This window comes from Daphnia magna, linkage group LG3 (assembly GCF_020631705.1).
Source record: "Daphnia magna isolate NIES linkage group LG3, ASM2063170v1.1, whole genome shotgun sequence".
Lineage (NCBI taxonomy): Eukaryota > Metazoa > Arthropoda > Branchiopoda > Diplostraca > Daphniidae > Daphnia > Daphnia magna.
This window is the reverse complement of record NC_059184.1, coordinates 3,097,937-3,123,751: the sequence shown is the minus strand read 5'-3', so window position 1 is coordinate 3,123,751 and position 25,815 is coordinate 3,097,937. Positions and strand designations below refer to the sequence as shown.

Sequence of the window (25,815 nt, the reverse complement as noted above, 5' to 3'; positions counted from 1 at the left end):
TTGTCGTATAAAATAATTTGTGAAATAAAATAAAAAAAGCCCATTTTGGGGTTTCTTTAACAGAAGGCGAGACCAATCATTTTGTCATCCAACGTCAGCATCACTGTCTTTCGCCGGAATTCTCCGCGCTCCGGAGCGTGTGTGTATACGCATGGCCTGCGTTTGTTACCCGGCCAAAAGGAATTCACACGTCTCCCTAACAAACACGTACGCCCTAAATAAAATAATTTTTTTCCACAAAAAAAAAACGGGGAGTTTTTATTTTCAATGCCTTTCTAGTTATAAAAACGCCATTAATCGTCAAAGTTTTAAATATGGAGCCAAGGAGAAAGAAACACATTTTAAAAACTCAGCACGCAGTTTGAAAATGATAATAATAAAAAAGGAATGCAGTTTTGTAATTGATCCTTGCGTGTTTCCAAACCATTTTCGAATCCTTTCAGCTATTTGCCTGTCCGCCAAAAAAAAATTAAGAACGGGCAGCAGTTGCTACTGAAAAAAGAGACGTATTCTTCTTTAAGTTTTTAATTTAAAAAAGAAGTCATAAAAAATTGAAGAAGAACACACTGACTTGCCGCCTCTTGTATATTGCCCAGCTATTATTATCATCCTTTGCTCCTGTTGTTTGCATCTATAACTGGCGTTAGACTATGAGGCCAGTTTCCCCCTGAGGAACATTTTCGGACTGAAAGAACGCGGATGAGGGAGACGAAGGGAAGAAGAACCGGGCAAAAGGGAAACTATGGCTGAAAAACAGAACAAAAGTGTCAATGACGAAAAAGTAGCAACTGGTGCGCCATTTTTCGACAAAACAAGAAGAAAAGACTTGAACGGATGAAAGAGGGGTCACATCCTAAATACATTTGCTGTTCTTCCTTCCTTTTGACTATAGGACGAGGGGAGCATTATATAGCCAGGTCAAACTTTTTCTTTTTTTGCGTGAGATCTTTGCAAAGAACCTGATGGATGTCACCAACTTAAGAATGACAAGCGATCAGACCCCCATTCAGCGGGCACATAATCGCTGTCAGGGTTTCTTTCCTTATACACACGCCCATCATCACAGCAGTTTACATGGCATGCAATTTAACTGGATATAGTAGAATTGGATAGGTATGTATTTAATTTGTTTGTTCCATACAACCTATATAAAATGGGTTGATGTTACAGAGCTGCCAGCAACTTGATATGGCAGCAATAAAATATTATGGACAAATATAAGAGTTCTCTCCAATTTCAATCCACGAAAGAGTATCAAATGCTTTAGCCCTTTATATATAGGAAACCCACACAACCAAGTGAAAATTATACCGCCTCGTTTGCCCTCTTGTGATTGGGCAACTGAAATAAATCAAGGACAAATGCATTGAATGCGATGACTAGAAAACATGACGGCTTTTTGATTTCATCAGTGCTGCCTTGGTAGATATACACCCAGGCGCAACTGTTATCCATAAATCACGTAGGAGGATATGCACGAAGGCGTGAATACCTCCCGGAAATACACGAAAAAAGAACCATTAACATGCATGAAACTATTTCACGCCGGTGGCTTTAGATTTTTTGATGAAAACTATATCTTGCTCGATCTGCTGGGTTTCGGTTCTGTGCAAAACTGGAACAATTCTGGCGACATGTATAATACAGACGCTCTCCGCACACTTCTATTTGTAGATTCGCTCCAATTTCTATTTTCTGCATTTTGATTATTTGAGCTGGACGCGTTCACCGCTGCCCTCACCGTGACCAAGTTTAATAATAGCGAATTTTTTGTAAATATTTGTTGAATTACATCATCGTCACGTTTTTTTTTTTTTAATATTCCGCCTAAATAGCCGCAAGTGCACGTCTTTTGTGCCTGTTGTACTTTATTTCCAGTCAGACAGACACAAAGGAAAATGCACATCAGTTGAATCATTGTAATGGAATCTGTTGAAAGAGTCTATGGAACTGATGCAACATGATAAACCCACACATTTCTTTGCTGCGCCTTATTTCTTCTTCTCCATTCGACTGGAGATTTTTCATTTTTATTCGTGATATTTTACTCCCGAACGTGATATCTGTGAGTAATGCGTTTTGAATTTCGTCAAGCTCGGCAGTTGTATGGTTTGTAACTAAAAATGTACACAAAAATGGTTTTTCTTTTGTGTGTGTTTGTTGAAAAGTGTTGTGGCGTCGCTGCTTCCACGGAGAATTTTAAAATGTGCTGGGCCAGAGTCGGCCACTGTCAAAAAAGAAAACGCCCACCAGGACTTTTTTGTCCAGCCGTAACAGAACTGATGCAGCCCTTCCAACAGAAAATGTGTTTTTTTTTTCTCTCTCTAAATTTGCCTATCATCTTGATAGAAAAACTAGTGAAAAATTCAGAAAAGGCCAGATTGTATTCAAAGTTATTCCATTCGTCAAACAAGAAAAGAAAAAAAAGAGTGACGTCAATTCGAAATTCCGGGTGGCCACGTCGTTTTCTTCGCATATTTCTCACGAGGCGATGAACGATTTCGATAAAACAACTGTCATAAAACTATAGAAGCTCTACATTCAACAAATATTTTATTACAAGATGAAATGAAACAAGAGCAATCTGATTTCAGCTGCTTTTGTTCCACGTATAGTATCGTAGGTACCGAAAAAAACTTGTTCTCTGCATCGATAGTTGAACATCCAGCTGGAACACTGGTGGTCCGTGTCGTGTAACGTTCGCCCACCAAAAATCTAGTTAGCCTCAACAAAAATTCTTCAATCGTATGAATACGTCTGTCAAGAAAGAGACTTTGACTCTCTTAATGATTGTATAATGACTGGGAAACAAACATACAGTCCCGCCCGCGTGAGAAAACTTTGAAACAACAACGCAGTCCGATGACATACGTTCAGGGTAAAAAGGGTTTGTTTGTTTTGGGTATAATCACCTGTGTACGGTGTGTGTAACCAAGTTTTTTTCGGGGTCAACTAAGAGAATTTTTTCCAAGTGGAATTTTTTTGAAATCATCTTTATTTTTGGATTTGTTTTAAGTTTTTTTTTTCTTCTAGTCGAGTCTAAATTTTCTTTTTCTCTTGAAATATTCTAAATTGTTATGGCGCCTTCCATGGGTTACACACAGCACCAGTTATTCTTGAAAATATTTTTCTGTGGAAAAAAAAAATATATAATTATGAAAAGCTCAGTGACTGCAAGGATTTACATAATTGATTGGCTCCAAGGGAAGAATTAGACATAACATCGCGACATCTGATGATCTCAATTGCATTTTTCTCTTCCAGTTTCTGTGGTTATTATTCAGGTAAAAACTATTCCAACTCTAATTAAGAATATTTCTTTTTGCATTGGCACCAGAAATTCTTATGTTTGAATGGCATTAAGGTTTAGCATACAACAGTAGAGACATTTCTTCATCAAAATGCTGGGGAGCAGCATAGCTAATGAGCCAAATGAAATTCAAACCATTTTTCTGAAAGTATTTAATTATTTACTTTGCCTCTGTTCTTCCTTGCACATGGATTTGAACAAATAGAGCCTCCCCGACATGTCTGGAGTAGTGGGCGTGATTGCAGCTGAATTGCATGTAATAATTTGAGCCGTGAACTCGAAACCTTCCCGACCGCTTAAGAAAGAGACATCAACATGTCTGAGACAATGATTACGGCTTCGTATGGTTGCCAGTTCTTCTCGGGAGTTGGAACAATTTCCTTTTCTTTTTCTACTCTGCTGCAATTGAGTACGAGGGAAAAGAAAAAAAACCCGCCTTCAACAACAAAAACGGTAATACGAGCTGAAAGAAATCATAATCACCGTCGTAAAAGGTAAACCAGAAGGAGGAAAAAGGAGAAGAGAAAAAAAAAACAACAACAACTCAAGTTGTTCTTCTTCATTCTTTGTGTCGGCTGAGACCCCAACTGTGCCACGATGCCATCATCCACACACGGGGGTACGTTTCTTGCATTTTCTTCAAAAAAATAGTAGAGGAAAACAAAATTGTTGTCCCGGTGTTTTTGTCTGTTAACGAATGAAATTGGATTTTTTTTTTCTATACAAAAAATCACTTTGTGTCTGTCTGAAAATGACTTGATTTTGTGTACCAGCATTTGTACATTATGGGCAATGCCGTCAAACAAACAACAACAAAAAATTTGGAGCGAAAATTGAGAAATATCGAGTTGCCACATCGGGCCGACTGGTGGCGCTAAGGTCGGGAAGCATGAAGCAAAGCCACATGATGAAAGTTCTGGTGGTGTGGAAAACCTTTTCAGTCGAGTGTTGAACACGTTGTGGTACGGTTCGGAAAAGAAAGTCTATTCGTCGAGGAAGAATTTGTTTTTCGAGTTCAGGGAAATTTGGGAAAATTTTGTAACAGTTGTGTGTTCATCTTTTTTTGTTTTCTCACCAATATGGTTGAATGACTATCTGGACGCCATTGTTTAGTCCTGAATTGTGTGACCTCGTGCTGCACGTGTGACCTTGGTTTGCAAATTTCAGCTGATTTTCGCATTGTAGGAACAGGAAAAAAAGAAAACGATGATTGTGCAATTGGTGAACACGTTGTTGGCGGGCGTGTTGTTTTTAACATTGGCCAATGGCTTTAATTTGGAGCCGAGAATTCCGGTCATCAAGAACGGCATGGCTGGCTCCTATTTCGGATATTCCGTAGCAGAACATCAATCCGTCAGCGTCGAAACAGGCGCCGTGCTCAACAATTGGTAAGTTTTTATTTTTTAATTCCCATCATTCATTAAGCGAATTTATCGTTCAATTGACTCACCTGCTGAGTCGACCGTTATTACATTAGTTCATCCATGGAATAGTAAATTCAATTTAATGTTGAATTGTTCAAAAAGACTCTTGTGGTCATCTAGTCGAAAGTAACGTCGTAAAACCGTTCAAGGTCGTGCGCTTGACCAATCGCGTGTTCCATATTCTTTTTGAATCTCTTTTCACATGTAATTTCTTGTGTATGGCACCGTTTCCTTAGTTGAATTGCCATTACAATAATTAGTGATTTTTTCTATCCCCATTACGGAGATCATTTTTTTTTTCTACACAAATCCAATAAGGCAGCCATATTAGATTTTACGTACCTTTTTGGCTTTTGTTTTATTTTTCTGTGTCTGCTTGGTCGACCACATCGCCGGGGAAAAATAGTAAAAAAAAAAACAACTCCCTCCTCCCTAAAGCCATTTCCTTTTAATAACGAGCTTTTAACACGAATGAGAAAAGACTTTCAGCGTTTATTGATGATGATCAAACAATGTTTTCATTTTTAAAAAAAAAAAACAAATGAAAGTGAAAGTTTTTTTTTCGGGCAAAATACGTCAAAATGATTTGACGCACTGACGATCACAGTAAAGTTATTCGTCATCTCCACTCCCGCGGTCCGATGACTGCACGCCCCCCCCCCCACCCTGAAGGGCTACACGTCAGTTGTCAGTCACCAGCTCACACAATCATTTCGTTTCACAATTTTCTCTTTTTAAATTACTCATACGCACTATTTCGATTAACGGTTTTATTTAAAAAAAAAATGGTTCATTCATTAAACAATTAAAATAATGCGAACAAAACAAAAATTACCATTTGCTATTCGTAAAGAAAAAATTCTTTTTGTTTCGTTTTCTTGGAAAGGGATTGGTCTTTTTGGCGGAAGATTCCGGTTTTTATCCCCCCCTCCTTAGCAGCTGAGCAGAAATAAACCGCTATCGTTTCTTCTTTGACTTTGCATAGAAGGATTTACTTTTTTTTTTTTTTCCGATGGTAGATCTTCTTCTTAACCAACGAATCTTTTGATGCAGAACCGACTCTCCCGTTTCTTTTTCCAGACAATCAAATTGTAATTTGTTTCTTTTTTTTTTCCTTCTGCTTCTTTTTACAAGGGGAAAAAGAAGAAAATGTGGGGGGAAATTTCTTCCTTCTTAACCCCCCCTTTCTTCCAGGTATCTTGTGGCATCTATTCCATCGAGATATTCGATGCTGTAGTTCTTTTAAACTAACCGGTAAAAAAAGATTAGGGAAAAAAAAAAAGATGGGAGAAGGATAGTAAAAGACTATATACAAAAAGATCATCCCACTTCCCTAGGAGCGGGGGTTCTCGTACCTACGCCAGGTATTGTTCCCCCTTCCTTTTCTCTCTCTATCTCACGTGTAATATTATTTTTCCTTCTTTCCCCTCCCTTCCCACCGCAAGCAAAATCGCTTTTTTGTTGAATTTCCTAGTGAAAGAGAGGGGGCCAGACGACTTTTAAGTCTACAATTTCACGGGGCATCGCCATCGAATTACGTAATAATTCTGCCATTTTGTGATTGTTTGTGGTCGTATCGGCAATTGGTCTCCGGTGAAACGCACAGTAGACGTCTATTGTTTTTCACGGTTATCGGGAAATGTCTTCCATCAATCTCTTTTTTTTCTTTTGGAATTCCAAACGGATTTCTTTTATGTCGAGGGGCAAAGCATTTCCTTGGAGGGGGTTAGAAATGCTGTCTAAGAATATAAAAAAAAAAAGAGGTAAAAGAAGAACTTGTCGTCTACCAGTTTCCTCCTTTTCAATATTCTCTTTTTTCGTGTTCATGTTCTTTGACATGTTGTGTGTCGCACACATGGATGGCTATATACCTCGTCTCTTTCTAGCCTTCAATAAAAGAAGGAATTCTTTGTTGTTGTAGGGCTTTCGTGTTCTTCTCCTCCCTCTTGCTTCACCTTTAAGAAAACACCACAGGTAAAACCGCTAGTGCGTCCTTTTTGCTCTCACCTTGACGATAGTTCAGACTGGGGCTCAGAGTGGAGGGGAAGAAATACGTTTGTCCATCTTCTTTGGAAATGCAAAACGAGAAATTGATTTTACCTTTAAATGTTTTGACCGTGAGTCACAAACGTCGAAAGGAAAAAACACTTTGGCAGTTGCTCAAGTTGCGTGTTTATAGAGTGGGACAAACAACAGACGGACATTTTGAGTGCTAGGCATTTCTTTTTTTGAAGTTGTAAACGTTTGTTACGACCTCTTGTGTGTTTGGCGTGAGAAAAAGGCGTCGTCTACCTTTGTCTGGGGCCTGTCAAACAGTTTCTTGTTCAATAAGCAGGAGACAAAAAAATCACGTGGTCCCTTCTTTGTTTTGATGGACTTGAAGGTGATGTTTGCGTGTTGTGATATTTATTCTTAAAAAGAGGGAAAAATAAAGGAAATCAAATCGTTTGGAATGAGATAGAAGACGAAAAGTGAACGAAGAAATGATGGATGGTCTGGTTGATCCACTCGATGAATTAAAGATGAAGGGTCACCAACATTTTCCAAACCTGAAAATTTTGAAAACCCCCGAGCACCTTAAATGGATCCGACGCCATCATTTCTTTTAGTTGTAAAAAAAAAAAAAAATTTGGGGCGTGCGGAAGAGGAGCCACTTCAACTGGCAACCTAGAAAGAGGGGAGGTGATGACAAGTTGTTGTTGGCATCAAATAACTTTGTCATCGTTTTCCAAGAAAAATAACAACAAATCAGTAACAGAATTCAAGTACCAGTAGGAGGACGTTTGAAATTTGTGCATGCCCACTAGCAAACTAATAACACTATTTTTTAAAACATGGCGTAATGGTGATGATGTAAAGGATAATCACACGTAAGGGATGCACACATCGAAAGGGTACCAGGTATACAGGAGTACACAGGTAGATTGATAGTGTTACACGCGACCCAACCCTCCGTGACGGTGCGAGTTTTTGTGGTGTGGTCGGTTGGTGCTATATCCTCTTGGTTAGACACGTCAATTGGCCCAAGAAACCACTACCACCGCACTAGGAAATAAAAAGAGACGACAACAACAACAACAAGAAAGCAAAAGAACAGATTTTTCTTCATGACTAATGCAATTTGATTGTCAGCGAAATTCTTTTGGGAATTATTTTTGGATGTTAGCCGTGACGAAATAGACACACGTCGCCATTGCCGCCAAAAGCCGAGAGGGAATAACAAAAAAAAAAAAAACAGAGAATAGAACGGGAATAATGTAAGATGTGTCGGCAAAGCCTGCAAGAATGGAGTCTGAGAGTCAGTAGTCAGTTAAGCCAAAAAAGAAGACACACACACACACATTCTTGGATATCTTTCCAGATGGCCGCCGTTACGCCATTTCGTATTGGGGTCTGTCCTTCCCAACAGTCCAGGAATATAAGAGAAAGAGAAAAATAAAAAGGCTAGCGGTGCTATTTGGAACGAAGAGGACGGGCCAGAATTATTTGCGCCGTTGTTTTTATGAATCTTTTTTAAAAAGACGTGCCAGATCTTTTTTCTATTTCAGACAACGGAGGTGCCCCAATTCCGCTCGTCTTGTGAAAATAGAAATTTATTTTTTCTTTCTTTTCCAAGTGACATCACCCGCACAATTGAAAGCGACTGTGAAATTCTAAACATTAAATTTTTTGTCGGCATTTAAATTGTTTACCTAGTACGAGACAATCTCCTTTTGATAAATTACCGGTTATACTGTTTTATCAGATTGTTTTGTCCAGTACATTGTACAGTGTGTTTGGGGTTGGCGGATAATTAAAGAAATGAAGAAATGAATTTTTTTTTTGGGGGGGAACACGTTCGTCGACATTCCTTTTTGTTTGTTTTTCGTTTTTTTTTTTTGCGCGTGACATTGCATTCAAATATAGCGCGTAAAATAGGGGAGGTTGAAACAACGAATTTTACCTGCCCGGTCTAAATTCCTTTCTTATCCTTAGATATTGATTGATTGCCTTGTTGTAAAAAGAAACAAAACACTAAAAAAAAAAGATTGGACGTGTCGGTTTGTTTCCGTTGGATTTTTTTTTTTTAAATAAAAAATCGACAAAACATTCCATTTTTTTTTTTTTTTCATAATCTCGAGCACGTTGTTGGTTGCATGGCGGAAAAAGGGGGGTTTAGGGAGGTATGATTATACCGTTCTGGAAAGCACGTTCCATGCATTATGCATTGCTCGAATAATAATCTAAGAAAACGGGTGTATTATGAATCGGGTAAGCCATCAACCCCTCGAGTTAAAATGCCTCTGAAATGGACCGGAGCAACATTTTCTGATGAATTATTGTAATGTTAATGGGAGAAGAAGAACCCCCCTCAACAAATTCTGGGTTTGAATAAATCACTTTTTGTTTTCTAAGAAAATTTCGGATTTCAAAAGTCCGCATTTTTGTCGATTTGTCCGGGGGGAAAACAAATTCGTGAGAAACGGGGTTGGTCAGCTCGTTCTTCTGTGGAAGGAAGTCTAGGGGCGTCTCTTCCGGTCTCTGTCGATGAAGCTGTTCGTTTTGTACCGGCAACCTGCCCACCAAAATTTATGCAACTTAAACTATTTTTTCTTTCCAGACTATGTTTAATGTGGGAACATGTTTTTGTTATTGCACGTTTTTTTTTTTTTTACCTTGTGAGAAGAAGAAGAAGAAGAAAAGGAACACATTGGCATCAATTTCTGACTAATGAAAATGGAGCCCTTATTTCTTTTCCTTGTTGTTGGTTAGGTTTCCATGAGTTGGCGTTACACACGAAAACCGGCTGTCACGCATCTTGACGAATGGGTCCCTTGTTTTCTGCATTTTTTTTTCTCTCTCCGCTGCTTGATTTTTCCAACATTTCCCACCTTTTTAATGACTATTCGAATTGCCGACCGTGATTTTCTGACTTTCGAAAGTTTTGGGGCCCGTGCAATGATATTTTTTTTTTTGGGGTCACAAAAAAATCTATTGCCAAAACAACATCCGAAAACAAAAGAACAGGAAAGAAAAAGAGAGTGAAAGCGAGGGGGAAATAAAAAAAAAACAGCAGCCAAAAAGGCTCGTCTTCTTTAACGTTTCGTATACAGAAGGTGTACACGATCGTGCGTGAAAGTTTTTCCCATCCACCATTCAGCCTTGGCTTGGGCTTTTTGTGGTCCCGTATTTCGTTCGTGATCGGCAAAGGCCAAACGAATCCCCACCTCTCTCTCTCCCCGATCACTTTCGAAATCTTGTTGTATGTGTTGCTTTGTTCCCCCTCCTCCCATTTTTTGTTTGTTATTCGTTCTCCGTTCCTTTCCATTCGCCGGCCTTGTGCTATTATGAATTCTCCGTTAAAGCCCAAGTGTCTTTGCGTCACGCGTTTACGACTGTACACCTCGAAAAAGCTGGCCGATTTTGTCCTGACAACACGTTAGCAAAATGTCCATAAAAGGGGAAATTTGTTATGTCGTCATTGACTTGAACGCGGGACAGCGAAAGTTTAGCGATGATGACAAAAATGATGATTTCGCACTAGTTTGGATGACTCATCCGCCTTAAAGGAGCTAACGGAGATTTTTTTATTTTCTTCTTTGGGGCACCATCGTCAGATGGAAAGTCTGGAACGCAGACAAATCGTACCAGTTTTTGGCAGCCGACAGCCTCTCCCCTCGAATTTTTTTTATTCTTCTACTCCATCGATGTTGTTGGTACAATCAAAGCTAGTGCTTGTCGTTGTTACACTTTCCCCCGACGACAAGACCAGTCGTCCTTTTTATCTCCGACTATTCATCTTCTAGTCCTTTCTTCTTCCCCTCCATCAGTTTGTTTTCTCTTCCTGTGTTCCTTATTGGAAGCGAAAAGGAGTCTTCCATCTTATTCCATTGCGTTAGTCAATGGGAGGCATCTAACTGGAGAACGACAAGCTTCCAGTCGTTGTTCACTTTCCTAGTGTATCGATCCAGCTTGTTTATTTGAGTAAAAACAGAGGCATCTTGTGTGTGCCCGGCTAGTTCTCTCTTGTTGTGTTTGGTTGCTTGTTTGTTCCAGCCGACGGAGCCGTTAACGAGCTACTTCCGCGAGCGAGGCAAAGCCGCCCCGGACAACTGAGAAATCACTTGTGTGTCAAAAGCTTTCTCTATCGTTTACCGTTCAAAGCGATCGATATAAACCGAATATCGAATATTTTACGTGTCTATGCGGGCATGTTTTTGTTGGCCCAGTATCAAGAAGAAAATACCCGCACCATTATCCCTTTTTTTATTTAGGGGTTTTTGGAGACACGCTGTGTCACGAGCTGGAAGTGATTGACCTTAGATCGATATTTTTATTTTCTTTCTTGTTGTTATTTATCTTCTGCGTCTTGCAACAAACGGCGGCCAAGATGCCAACGAAGGCCGTAGTCAAATGGGGGGGAAGGACGTCTGTTTGTTGGGTGTTATTACGATGCATCAGTGGCGGAGGTTTCGACAAGCGACACCCGATATCTCCCTCCACCCTTCAGTTAAGTCTCTTGTCCCGAAAATCCCCAAAAAAAAAAAAAAAGATCCACGCCCTTTTTTTACTTCTTTAAAAAGAAGAAGGGGATTAAGTTTCTCCACCGTGTCGCGTCTAAAGGATCTCCTGCATAGCAGACGGTTTGGATTTCACGTTTGAAAGTCTCCGCGTTTTCTCCTGCGGTAGTATCTTTTTGAATTAAAAAATATGCACATCCTCTCCTGTTTCCCTATTGCCGATTTTTATCCATTGAAATTGTTTGCATTTTGTATAGAAAAGAAAAAAAGATGTTGGGTGTTTGATAACTACGGTCGTTGAAAGTGAAATAGGGAAGGAAAATAAAAAGGACGTTTTTGTATGTTGCTCCACTGCTGCCGGTTATTCAACTAGACCTCCGTGGGGGAGAGTTTTAAAAAGGGAAAATGATTGCCCAATTTTTATCTTTTTTTTTCTTCTTTTGCTCGCCTTGAGCGACTTCAAGTTAAGAGTGGTACTAGGGTACTTTACACAGCGATGATGATATCGGAACGAAAATGTCTATCATCAGACGGAATCTTGCGATGTAAAAAGGCAACCTCTTTTGTTGGTGGTGACCGACCGCTTCGGTTACGCGTGACCGACTCTTCTTTTGTCGACACCTTAAAAAAAAAAATAATTCTGTAGAGGCTTTCAATTGGTTTGTGATGTCGTCTGCAACGGATTTTCTTTTTCAAGGAGAGAGCTTAAAGTGTTGAAAAATGTTTCTTCTTCTTATAGGGCGACTTGGGCGTTGTCTCGCATCTTTTTCTTTTCTCTCTTCCGCGTTTTGTGTGTCCACCACTTAAAAGATCCATCGCGATCCATTCCTCAACCTGCTGGAAACATTGCGACTAGGTGTAGAAAGCAATAAGAAGAGGGACGTACAAGAGCCGCCCCGTAAAACTCCACTTTCTTCTTTTGCCTTTTCTTTTTTTTTCTTGGCTGGGTGGAGTGCATCTTTTATTTTTTTGGGACCAGCCCCCCAACATTTTTTCACCCGTTTTTCTGGGGCGCAGTTTCTGATTTATGTACGACACGTCGTTTTTCACAGAAACGTGTGACGTAAAAAAATAAAATCTTGGATCTTCTTCTTTTTCTTAAAAAGAAGAAGAAAAGTAATCAGGTAATGAGGTATTATGTTATTGTTATAGAAATAGCCATTAAAAAAATTATGGAATGGGAAATGTTGTAAAAATGGCTTGTCTAACTTGCCATTATTCAAACTGATCGTTTACCTTGTATTGTTATTTTCTTTTGGCTTTATCGTTCGTTCGTTTATTTGCGGTTTCACAACCCTCGTCACGAACGAGTCGGTTGTCATTTGGATGTTTTAAAAAAATTTTTTTAAAATTTGTATGGATACGTTTAAGCTCCTAATATTTTGTGCTAACGACAAGTCGATAAATAACACGAAACCATCAAACACGTTAAAGAAAAGAACCAAAAGAAGTCATGAAAATGGGTTTTGGAGTTGCGACGGCCCAGCACTTATTGCAACAAGATGAAAAATGGCCTTTTCTTTCCTTTAGCAGTTGTTTGGGACATCTACTGTCTGTCTGTTTCCTTCTCTAGACAGGGGGAAGATCCGTCATCGTTTGGCGGGCGGGAATCGTTTGAACGGGAGTCCCCCCTGGCTTATTCCTTCTTTTCCGTTGCACCTTTCTCTTTCTGTTGTTGCTACGGTCGATTTCTCTTTTTGTGGGCCGCTTCTTTTTTTCCCTCCATATCTCAAAGAAAGAAGATGGTGACGGCCGTTATTTTCTTGTACCGAGGCGCCCACCCGTCGGGACGGTTCGAGCCCCGTTTTCACATGAGTTTGCTAGTTCTCGTCACTTTGTCCAATTCTTTTCTTTCTAGCAACAGAATTAACGGCCCTTGTTTTTTGCCTATTCTGTTCGTGGAATGACCACTCTGTACACACGCGGTCTCTTGTTGCGCCGGCCATGACGTCAAAGGCCGTCGAAAATGGCCCTTCTATCTCTACAACTCTCGAGCTTGTTTTTTCTTCTATGGGCTGTTGTTGTTTGTTCCAGTCCCGATCGACTTTGACGGATAGACTTTGACCGAGTCAATACTCAACCGTCGGGGGAAAAAAAGGTCGAGTTGGTTAACCTCAATCTCTTGTTGATTGTTTGACTTTTTTTTTTGCCTGATTTCCGCTGATCGCATCTGCGTCCTTAACTCATTGTGGCAATTGATCTGACCATCTGCTGTTTTGATCGCTCGCACTCGTTCCCTTTTTGTGTGTTCCCTCGGTAGCGACGTCTCTCAATTACTTTCCATTCGTCGATGTCGATAGGTCCGACTATAACAAATATCCAAGCCAATTGCATTGCCATTGCGGGCGGATGAGAGAGGGGGTAGTTTGTAGTCTTGTCGCCCCATCACCAATAAAATAAAAAGAGAGATATGAACCGACTGCAATTGTCTCTTGTTCTTGGTGGGTCCTTTTTCCCAGTTTTCTTTATTGACCCTCGTTTACAAGTTTCACGTGACTTGGCCGACCGTCTCTCTCCGGAAGTGCGTTGCGAATCATCCAATCGAGCGGAATGGTCATTTTTCTCTCCCAAATTTTTCAGATGCGATCGTGTTTTCGAAGTGGACAGGAAATGGAAGAGACTGAAGGGCAGTCAGGCAATGGTCTGCATGCGTGGGAGTGGCGTTTCAACAGTCCGGTTGTGTTGTGCACTAAAATTCACGCTCCATTGGATCCGTTTCCAAGTGAAACAAAAGCCTTGCGCTCTCTCCCCCAACAACAATAATCCTTTTTGTGGCGTAGTTATGCGATCCCCTTTTATTTTCAAAAAGGTTTTTTGAAGGTTCTCAGCTGTGTTTGTACCCGCCCAATCAGTTGAATCAAACAATAGACAAAAACATCGTGACGGAGGAAAATGCGGCCGGAATTAAAGAAAATGTTTGAAGAAAAAAAAGGGAAACACGGAAGAACTCTGGAAAAAGCGTTTGTTGTTTTTGATGGATGGGAGTAACACGAGGTGCAAAAAAGCCTCTTCTTTTTTTTGGGGGGTGGGGGAGACTTCTTGTGACCCGAGTCACAACTTCTCGTAAAACTCGCCAGTCCCGCACAACACACGCGCAGCAACCGACTGCGTGTGTGATGGCACATCTCAAGAGTCTGATGATGGATGACTGGCCGTAACGAGAGAAACATTCGTTCGTTAGAAGCGTAGCTGAAGCGGTAAGACTACGTAAGCAAAAAAAAATATTCCGGGTCGTCCCTTTTCCCATTTTTTTTTTTCCGAGTGAAGAATAATATTGAAGACTGTCGGAATTCATCTACTGGAACCAATTGGAAATGGTTAGAAGATGATCCTTGACGCGTCTTCTTCGTTGATGACTCCACACGCGAGAAACGTCATCCTTTCGAAAGATTCCCTCTTGATTGGATTTAAATCTAGAGGAAAGAAGAAAGACAGACGCTGATTCACAAAGACATCGCATTTTTTTTTTCACGCAGGAGCGTACAAAATGGGGGGAGGGGGTTACGACCAGAGGTCATTAGCGTTTGAGGCTATGTACTGGGTGGGTGCTGTCATCCGTCATTGTCGAGGCATAGTACACGAGGGCCATGGTTCGGGATCAAGATTTTTGTCAGACCCTGCCTTAGCCTCAGGTCATCATGGCGTTGTACTTAATCAAGATAGGAATAAGATAGACCGTAGGGAGGAGAGAGAGAGAATTAACATGAAATGTTGGGGAGAGAGAGCAATGACGACGAGACATCATCATCATTATTATCCGTCATTGGCTTTTGATGGAGGGGCATGGATTGACTGTCTTGTCATTGCGTTTTCGTGACTGGAACAACAGCGTTAAACACTAGTGGCTCCCGGTCACTTAGTACGGCGCACCGTGTTCAAGAAAATGATAGGAGGCGAACAAAGGCCTCACCTTTTTTTGTTGTTTAATAATAGAGCGATTCCGGTTGGATGAATCGGTGTCAGAGAAAACCAGCGGGCGATTTCAATTCGTGGAAATTTCGTATGCAAAAGTTGCAGTCAGATGCAATGGACGAACGTTTCGCGGTGAACGCGAGAGAGTCTGACTTTTCATGCGTACCATAAACCGCGATTTACGAACCGCTGGCTGGAGATTTTCGATTTCTTTATATTGATGCTATGTGTGTGTACATCGCCGTATCCGATGACATCATCTAAACATTTTCTACCCAATAAAAAGCATTTGCAAAAAAAAAAAAAAACAAAGAAAAACAAGGGAGAAAGGCAATTTTATTTATTCCGTCATCCGGTTGGGGGTTTGCAAGACCTTTTCTGGTTTGGTGAGGGATTGAACAAAAGGCAGTTTCTTTAATTTTCCGTGTTTGGTTTGTTTTTTACGACCATCGACTTCCGGTGTGTCACGTTACCTTTTACGTTGATCGTGACATATCGGACAATTAAACGCAGCAACAATACCACTCAAAGATGGCGCTAACTGATTACGTCACTGCGGCTGTTGTTTGGGCGGGGAAGAATTGCATGACATCACATATAATAGTCCAAGTCCGACAGTCTTGTTTTTGTGTGTGTGCGACGGGAAATGCACTATTTCGTGATCGGCCGGTATTAGAATAAATGCAGCGTGTCTTTGTGTGTGTTTAGTGCGTACGTGTACACATCCCGCCGACAGAGATTGACGATGACAATCTTTTGGCGCAGCGTACTTTCGTGTGTGTAATGATTCAGACATCCCTCTTTTGTTGCTATTGGACGGACGAATGCATGCGGATGTAAAATAAAATGCAGACTCTGCTGTTATGCCACGCCTGCCATATTTGGATGATAAATTAACCTGTCCTTTTTCGTTTTGTTTTGTTTTGTTAAAAGGTTGTTGGTTGGAGCTCCGCTGGACCAGAACTTGCAACCGGGAACGAATCGCTCGGGTGCGCTGTGGAGATGCCCCATGACAACACGAAGAGATGATTGCGTCCAGGTCGTCACCGACGGGAAACGAAGTACATACAACTCGATCCAATCTTTTCTCTCTGTTTAATTCTTCAATTTAAACTTTTGGCATTAATCAAACATGTTTAATCATTTTCTTCGGAATTTATATTTATACGCTGAGCTTTTTATTAGGCAGTTGAACAGAAAAAAAAGTATTTAGTATTTAGTCGAATTTTTTAACACCCAATTATTTTCTTTCTCTCGCGCCGATTAATGACTTACCTTGACGCTAAATATCGATACTTTATTTTTTTTTGTCTAAATTTGTTTAATGAGGCCAACTTTCATTTAAAAGTTATTAATCAAACAGCTAGTCCAAACAATATTTACATATTTTCGGCAGCATTATTAATCATTTTCAATCATCGCAGCAGTAGTGTTTGTTTTCCATCTTCTCTAGACTGTCGATTTGTTTTCTCGCCAGTACTCATTAAGTCTAGTGTGTGTCGATACATCTTTCATTCGTTCTTAATGGCGATACGTGTTGATTTAATTTGTTTCATTGTATACCACCTTCATCTTCTCTTTCTCTTTCTTTCTTTCTTGTTTTTTTGTTTCACGATAAAACAAACAAAAACAAATCTGTCTCAATGTTCCATCATCACAGACGCCGAGAGCTACTTGTACGACGAGAGTAAGTCGATCCGTCAACCCATCAACCGTCTGTTTATTAAATCCTTATCACATCCTTTGATTTCCATCTTTTATTTATTTTTTTTTTATTTTTTAAAAATAAATTTATTCACCTTCACGTTCTGACGAAAGAAGAAGAAAAAAGAAAAAGACTATCGATGTGTTTGATGTTTCATCTTTCTGGCACACGCTCAACGGTCACAACCTGAAAAGAATTTTCTTCCTGGTTCAGGTGCTTTTTGAAACATGCAACATCAAACACATTCGAGAGACTAACGTAAAAATAAAAAAACAACCTTCTTCGTTCACTTTCCAATTTTTTTTTTTTATTCATTTTTCACATCTACCCTTTACGCAGACGACTAGACAACACCTGATTGGATTGGATTTGCATTATGTTTTCTTTCACATATTATTTATTTTTATTTTTATTTTTTTTTCTATTTATTATTTTATTGATGGACGTGAAAAGCATGTCGTTTGTTGTTCTTCTTTCACTATCGTCTCGCATACTATTTTTTTTTTTTAGAAATTCACTAGCCCTATTCCGTTGATGACGCTTACGCTTTGAATGATTTCACTCGCTTGGCTCTCTCCTGTATTCAGCTTTTATTCTTTTGGCCAGAAAAATCACACACGCACAACTTTCAACACGTTTGAAAAAACATTCAACTTCTTCCATGCCTGTCGTTTTTTTTTAAATTCTTTTTATCTTGAATTCCTATTTTGATTTATTCATTTGATGCGCAGACGCGAACAAAAACAGACCAAAATGGTGATTCTTTTTTCCCGGCCCTATTTATTCGTTGTTGGGCGCAATCCAATCGTGACGTGCACTGTTCCCATTTGACACCAAGTTTGACATGCCTTGTGTGTTGTTGACAACAAAACAAAAAATGGGCGAGCGTACGACACGATTGTGTGCATTTTCCCCCTTTCAGAAAGGCATGAAAAAGTTCTCTCACTTCCTTATTTATTTTTTGCTCGACTGTTTATTTATTTTTTTCTTGGAATATTTTCAAACAACCAAGAAAAGATCCCAAAGATGCACAGACAAAAACACATTTACAAACACCACCAACACTTCCAATTTTGAGTTCGAATGTCTCTGCATTTTTTTGTTTTCATTCCTTTTTATTTTCTTTCTTAGAAAGATATTATCCCTCGATCCTCCCTCTCTCCGTTAGTCTTCAACGAACCCATGTATATAGTCGATAACAAATGCTGATGATGTCATGTTTTCTTTCCTTAAATGCGACTTGCTGCGGATGTGTTGCTGACGATCAAATTAGATATCCGATCGAACCAGTTAGTGCCTCCGCTGCCTGACGAGATCAAGGACGGTCAATGGTTGGGCGTCACCGTGAGGAGTCAAGGACCAGGTCGTAAAGTCTTGGTAAGTTTGGCTTCATTTTCTTCGCTATTGAAACATGTTATCTCTCTGGTACACACGTGGCCGTCGTCTGGCTCTCTCTGTTTGCCTTTCTGAGTGGAACTTTCCTGTTAAATAACGCGCTATTGAATCTTTTTTTGGAGGAGTCTTTGCGTTTGGAGCTTGTACACAAGGTAGAAAAGAACCTGTTGTGTGTGTGTGTGTGATATATGGGCTTGTTCAATCAGTCGCTTTATTTGGGAGCTTTTCAACTGCTGAGTCAATATTGGAAATTCTCGACGACCTCCAGAAGATGTGGCCTAGCAAAAAAGGAGGCCGGCCCAGCGTTCCATGTTTCTCCGGCATCCAACTGAATCAATATTGTCTCCCTTTTTTTGCTGAAAAAATATGGAAAGGCAAGCAGATGGCGTCCAATTCTTATCGTTTTAGATACGTCCGTTTGAACCAATACGAGACCCCGTAGATTTACTAAGGGAATGGATGCAAGTTTTTACTCGATTCGAAATGCACTCCGCCTTGTCGGGTTAAGAAGGTCGTTTATTTTTCGGTTCTCCACCCTTTTCGGGCTGTCCACCCTTTGTCAATACGCTTAACTGCACTTTCTCCCATTTAGGTAGATTAGTTTAAGCGTATCTGATTTTTTAAAAAAATGTGGCAGAATGTTTTAAAAACTTGCGGACAGTTTCATTCAATTGATTTCATTTTCCAAGGTTTGCGCTCATCGCTACATCCGCAAAGGCGCCGACTACCAGGTATATTGAATTTTTTCCTTTTTTCCCCCCGATTGCCACAATGCCAATTCATTTGTTCTTTTGATGTGCTAATTTTGTTGTTGATAGTGGGGCCAAGGCTTGTGCTACACGCTGACCCAGAATTTGGACTACGATGAAACTTGGGAACCATGTCGTGGCCGGCCGACTACTTGGTATGCCAGATTCGTTTTCAACTACTTCCACTATCTACGCGCTCGTTTGTTTCACGCGAGCGTCTACTTTTATCTCCTTCATTTCGGGGCCTTTTGGAATGTTGCTGCTGCTGTTTTTTTTTCTTGTATTTCCTTTGGGGCCCAGTGTGTTTAGTTCCAAAAATAAATCAAATGTTTTTAACTACCCCTATCACATAGGGCTCATGAACAGTTCGGCTACTGTCAAGCTGGAACGTCGGGTATGCTGCTGGACGACGATACGGCGCTGATTGGCACGCCCGGACCGTACACCTGGCGCGGCACCGTCTTCGCCGTCTCCGTGTCGGACGACTTCCTCCACCGTGACAAGACGCTTTATTACGGACCGCTAACCCAGGATCATTCGCCCGTCGACAAATATAGCTATCTCGGTATGGCCATCTTTCCTTTTTTTTTCTTTTATTTTTCCCGTCTTCTTTCTTTCTCGAGATTCTTCGTTTTTTTTTTTTTTTTTTTTATTGTACGCTCCAACACTTGAGCCTGCTTGAGCCGGCCTCGAGCGGCTCCCGCACGAATAGCCAGCTCATAAAAACAAAAGCTCCAATAGCTTAAGATGACTGTATCTGCTAGTGTCATCTTTTGGGTTTTTTGTTTTCCTTGTTATGCCACGTCGTTAAACGTTTAATCTTATCGCTTCTTTCTTCTTGTTTTGATTTCTTATTTTCGCGCTTCTCCTCCCCCCGTGGATGGAATGGCACGAAAACACAGGAATGAGCGTCACTTCGGGCAAGTATTTCGGCAGTAAAGTCAGCTATGCAGCCGGAGCGCCTCGCTCGAACGGAACGGGTCAGGTGGTCATCTTTACCAAAGTGAAGAAAGCCGAAAGTCAATTGCGTGTCCAGTTGGTCCTCTCTGGCGAACAGTTTGCCTCCAGTTACGGCTACCAAATTGCCACAGCTGATCTCAACGGTGACAGGTGAATATATTAGTTAGTTCGATTTCTCTTGATTGTTGTTACTGCCATCATCTGCCATTCGTGTTCAGCAGGAGTGGTTTCTTTTTATTTATTTCTCTCCGCCTTAAGTGGGATGCAAATGTGTCATTAGGATGTTATGTTTCGACGTCGATGACGCCCCCTTTTCTTCCTTTCTGTCGTGCACATGGCAATGTTTTATTCATTGCGGTGATTTGATGGCCGGGCAAGAATTGGGAAAAGGGTAGGGGGCTTGGGAAGGAGGAGGCACCGTGGCTAGGAGAAAATTGAATTCACTCGATGATGATTTACATAACTATGAAGAAAGGATGCCATCCTTGTAAGACGTACATAAGAACATCACGGGCGTGCGTCAAGTTTCTTTGATTCCCCATCTTCTATCGCTTTCCACCCTCCTTAGACATGTTGATAATGAAATAGATAGTCTAACCGGAATATCGCCCTGGAAGGATGAGGCCATCCCAAAAATGGGATGTGCTGGTTGCTTTGACGTCCAACCAATTTGTTAGACGATGTGATTCGTTTTTTTTTTTACATGCATTTTGTTCATTTCTGGCTTTGTGATGTTGATTTGATTGTGTTTTCTATTTCTTTTCTATGTTTTTCCTACGCACTCGCAAAACAGCCGAGCCGATCTGATTGTAGGCGCTCCGTTTTACTACGATCGAGAAGCGGGCGGTGCCGTCTATGTCTATTCTAACCCGCCCGATGGTGGTTTGACGGCCAACACGCCCTACGTCAAACTAGTAGGCAAGCCTGAATCCAGGTACGATCATCATCTTCTTTTGTTCACTTGAATTTCACACACGAAAACATTCCCACCATCAATTCTTTTTATTTTCTTGTGACTCTCTCTCCAAACTTTCAGGTTTGGATTCGCGCTGGCCAATCTCGGAGACATTAATAAAGATCGCTACGAAGACTTGGCCGTGGGCGCGCCTTACGATGGCAAGGGCGTCGTCTACATTTACCTCGGCTCCAAACATGGAATCATTACTGAGCCCTCTCAGGTATTGTATTGTAGAGGAACAAGATACATCTGCCTTTTAATATTGTCCCATTTATCTCGCAACTCCCGTCCATATAAACACTTCCACGCAAACCTTTTGTCCCATAGAAATAAATGTTTTTGTCTAGCTCGCAGGGGTTGTGCAACTCTCCTTTTTTTCTTTCTGTTTCTTAAAATAAAAAAAGGAAAATGCACAAATTTATACGTACTACTGGACACGTTGGAGTTGAGAGTAATAGTCGTTTTTTTTCCACGGGGGTTCCATAAACTACGCCAAACTGGTAACGGGGGTTGCTGTTATTGCCGCAGTCTGCTGCCGTGTTTTCCATCTTTTTTCTTTTTTTTACGAGTTACCTTTTTCTTGGTGTTGTTGTATTGGCCTCCGCGCTTTCACGACGGGATAATAATGATAGGAGAAATAATGCCGCTCTCTCTTTCTTCACGCCCAAACTTCGTGAGCGTGTACGGTACTTGTCGCGCGGTCGAACAAGTTTTCCCAATCGGATCCGTATTATTATTCACCCTACTGGGAGACGTAGTCGGTCGTGTCTGCATCGTGTCCGTTTTATGGATTACTGTTTTTTTTATTTATCTGTTCGAACACGAAAAAAGAAACTCGTAACCTTTTTTTTATTATTATGTACCAGCAACTGTGCTAAATCTTTCTATTTTTATTTTTCTCAATTCGATTGTAAATGCAGATTTTGAAAGCGGAGGATATACCGGGCATTCCTCCAACGACCTTTGGCTATTCGTTGAGTGGCGGCCTCGATATGGATTTGAATGAGTATCCCGATTTGATGGTGGGCGCTTATGAAGACGATCGCGTTTTCCTCATCCGATCGAGGCCCATCATCGGCATCTTGACCCGCGTCCAGCCCGAAGAGAGTCTCAAAAATATCGACCCCAACACTGCCGGATGTGAGAAATATCCCAACTCGACCGAAGTCTGGTGAGTTTAGACTCTCGCCTTCAACACGAGATAACCTTTTGATTTCTTGTTTAAAAGAAAAATGTATACATTATTTTGACGCCCATGAGGTCATGATTATATCGAGCATGTTTTACATCATGTCCGCTCTAGTTTCTCGTTCAACGCCTGTTTCGCCATGGATTCCATGGAGGGCTACTTGCGAGCCAACAATCTGGAACTCAAGTACCGAATCGAGGCCGAGACGTTCAGCGGACGCAAATTTTCTCGCGTCCATTTTGCTCATGGTCTGGCCGAGAAACCCCATGTCGTCGAGAGAAACATCCAACTAAGGGGCGTCCGCAACGGGACGGAGCAGTGCTTCGAAGAGACTGCCTTCGTCAAGGTTTGTTTTCTTTTCTCTTTCTCCTTGGCCTATGCCCACCATCTTTTTCTTTTTCTTTCTTGTAATGGAATTTATCGATCGTTTTTCTCCCTCCTTTCATCTGCCTATCGGAACCCAAAAGCAAAACTAAAAAAAAACAACAACATTGGAATCAAATTTGATTATGTATGCAGGAGGGGACTCGAGACATTCAATCGGCCGTAAAGTTCCGCATGGGCTACACGCTGGTTCAGCGGGAGCCGAGAAGTCCGCGCGACGGCGACCCTTTACCCAACATAAACCAATATCCGATCCTCAACCAGCAGGAGGCATCCAAAACGTTCCAGGCTACGTTCGAAAAAGACTGCGGCGATAATGATGTCTGCGAGAGTAATATGGTTACTGTAGCCAACCTCGATCTCCCTCAAGGTATTGTGCTGTAATGGATAACCGAAAGAAAGGCCGACTTCATGATTCACTCGCCACCCCACCATTTGTTTTACGTGACGTGAAAAACTGTTTCTGTTCTCTGTGTGTTTCAACCTCAGGCGAGGAGGGAGTTTCCATTTTGGAGCTGGGAGAACTGCAGGAAGTCGTCCTAGACATTTCGGTGACCAACACGGGAGAATCGGCCTACGAGGCCGGCCTCTACGTGTCCCATCCGCGCACGCTGAGCTTTATCGGTCGAGTTTCCGAAGCCAATCAGCTGCTCTGCAATTCGTACAACAGCACCATGGTCACGTGCTTGCTGGGCAACCCCTTCAAACACGGGTAACGAGAACAGATTGCCACTTGAATCTGTTTTGCCAGAAATTTTGAACTATTTTATTTATTCTCTTTTTTTTGTATTTTCTATTGACCGGCAGCTCTGGATACGTTAAGCTTCGTTTCAATCCCAGCAATGTCGAGGACTCTGAAGCTCGTCTGGTTTTCTTCATCTTTACCAACACAACATCTCAAGAGCTGGATCCTCAAGGAGAAATTCCCGTCTATGCTAACGTGGTCAAACGGGCCGAAATTTCAATTAAAGGGTAACTAACAAGAGCCCCATTTTGGAGTTTATTTTTCTCATCAGACATTTTTTTTTTTTTCCCGTGCGTTCAAATTTTTAATTTATGCGTTGGGCTGATTATTTAGACTCGGCCGTCCGGAGCAGGTCTTTTTCGGTGGCGAAGTCCAATCGACCATCAAGTACCGTGACGAAATCGGGCAACCGTTGCTTCACAGCTACGAAATCTACAATGCGGGACCGTGGAAAGTTCCATTTCTGTCGGTTGTCGTTTCGTGGCCTTACCAAGTGGAAAATGGAAAGCCCATCGGCAAATGGCTCCTTTATATGGACGAAAACCCTAAAGTCGACGGTATACGATCCTTTCATTAAAAAATACCCTTTGTCGTAAAATGCCGACGCTGATGAGCGTTTCGAAATCAAATTCAGTCCGGAAAGACAATCAACTGGGTTTTTAAACTATCGTTTAACGCGCAGGTGATGGCGAGTGTATCATGGATCCGAAGCAAGTTAATGTGCTCGACCTTCCCAAACGACCCGGCTTCGTCGAGGCTCCCATTGAACATCTGGCCAGGCATTTGCCCGTTCCCACCATCAGCGATATTGATCAAAACGAAGTCGACTCCATGTCGATCAATTCAACTCGTCGGAAACGGCAAGCAGGCGTCGTTATTCTGCCTGAAGCTATTGTCGATAATGAAGGCAAAACCAGACACGTCGTCACCATGGTAAAGACGCAGATCTTGATCCTCAGTTGCGCCATTATTGACTTTCTTAATTAAATTTTGTATTTTTTTAAATTCAGGATTGTGACCGCGGAACGGCTAAATGTTTCATGTTTCGTTGCAACATAAGGAACCTGCAACGCAAACAATCAGCTGTGATTAAAATCCGAGCCAGGTCATTTGAACTTTGTTTTCAAACCAGTTTTGCGTCGTCAGCGTCCTAACTCAACTTGCCCCGTTTTTTAATTAGATTATGGAACGCGACTCTCGTAGAGGATTTTCCGGGAATCCACACAGTCAGGATACGTTCCAAAGCCCACATTTCTTTGGATCCGTCATTGGAAATTACCCAGCGGATCGAAGATGACCTCGATTACGTGAGTTCTTTTTAAAAAAATTAGTTATATTGATTAATTTCGTTTTAAATCATTTGGTTGATTGATTAATATCTTACATTCCTATTATTAAGGCTGAAACGATGGCGTATCCAGACAGACTGGACACAGGCGAATCGCCGGCCGTCCCATTGTGGATCATCATCGTCAGTGTATTGGCGGGCATTTTGCTGCTAGTGCTCCTCATCCTCATGCTCTGGAGGCTGGGCTTCTTCAAGCGCAAGCGTCCTGATCCTACCCTGAAGGGCAGTCTACTGCAGAAAGACAAAGAACTCAACGGAGAATACATCTCATAGTGTTCCACATAAAAGCGAAAGGTGAGAGCGGCTTTCCATATGTGCCTTTTTTATTATCCCATTCGTGAGCGGCTCTGATGAGTGTGTGACGTAGTGATCTCGCGCAAAACCAACGAGTCGTTGAGATGTATAGGAGAGAATCATATATTGTATACAATTTTAATTTATAAATGACAAAGAAAAATGTTGATGCGTTGTATTGAGTTGATGGTGCAATGCCAACTCAATCGAGACGAACTATCAAGTGCCATTACATCAACCCGCTGAGTGCCAGACGTGCACGTGTCTGAGCGTTCAGTTGTGGTTGTTGAAACACAGTCTGACGAATTTTGTGCCCTCCACTGTCCATCAAACCACCACCGTCGAACCCCATGTTGTGTTTTTACCTGTAATTATATATGCATAGTTATATTCGTGATTTTAAAGAAGGCAGACAAAAGAGGCGAGAGAAATGTTCGGTTCGTTCTTTTATTGGGTGCTTGTTTCTGTGTGACACTAACCCAATATTTCTGTAGACATATTTTATTCCTTTTCAAGTTAAAGAAGAGCAAGTAAAAACAAAAACAAAACAAAAAAATGATATCGTGATTCCATATCGCACTATTTTTTTTTTCGTCTGTCCACTTTTACCGTCAGTTTGTTCGATATAAATATTGCCGTTTCACCGAATTTTTTATTTTTTAAAACTGTCTCATGATACAGTGTCATTGAATTCTAACAGTCGTCGTTCTTTGTACATAATCAGTTAAAAAGGAAATACAAAAAAAAACATTAGTTGGTGTACAATTAAAGAGTACATTTCACTGCACGTAGTTTTCCTCAGAATGTAATTCTAATACATTTCTGAAAAAAGCCGTCGTCAGTCATGGACTCTTACGTCATCCTAACAGTTTAAACGGTCCCCAATCCGGCAATTTTCTCGACTATCTTACGAGCTGCAGTCGAAAGGCTGGCATTTCCAAT

General features: G+C 41.1%; 1 protein-coding gene and 1 long non-coding RNA gene across 3 annotated transcripts; one reads left to right on the top strand and one right to left on the bottom strand.

Moving 5' to 3' along the window:
* Positions 1–2,365: 2,365 nt before the first annotated feature.
* LOC116919298 lies at positions 2,366–3,902 on the bottom strand. Its single transcript, XR_004391837.2, has 4 exons — positions 3,794–3,902; positions 3,475–3,709; positions 3,186–3,420; positions 2,366–3,130 (listed from the first exon to the last, which is right to left on the bottom strand). It is a non-coding gene; the product is annotated as an uncharacterized LOC116919298 (long non-coding RNA).
* A 337-nt stretch (positions 3,903–4,239) lies between these two features.
* On the top strand, positions 4,240–25,626 carry LOC116919293 (integrin alpha-PS1). Of its 2 annotated transcripts, XM_032925270.2 has the most exons (20): positions 4,240–4,698; positions 16,080–16,207; positions 16,807–16,833; positions 18,125–18,228; positions 18,936–18,977; positions 19,065–19,150; positions 19,349–19,560; positions 19,898–20,105; positions 20,749–20,889; positions 20,992–21,133; positions 21,834–22,084; positions 22,217–22,448; positions 22,622–22,856; positions 22,976–23,198; positions 23,294–23,458; positions 23,565–23,788; positions 23,914–24,164; positions 24,242–24,336; positions 24,412–24,538; positions 24,631–25,626. In XM_032925270.2, exons 1-20 carry the CDS (start codon positions 4,517–4,519, stop codon positions 24,850–24,852), a joined length of 3,297 nt encoding a protein of 1,098 aa, XP_032781161.2. In that variant the 5' UTR covers positions 4,240–4,516; the 3' UTR covers positions 24,853–25,626. The 2 variants fall into 2 exon arrangements, with proteins under 2 accessions (XP_032781161.2, XP_032781162.2); XM_032925271.2 differs by lacking the exon at positions 16,807–16,833.
* The last annotated feature ends 189 nt before the right edge of the window (positions 25,627–25,815 follow it).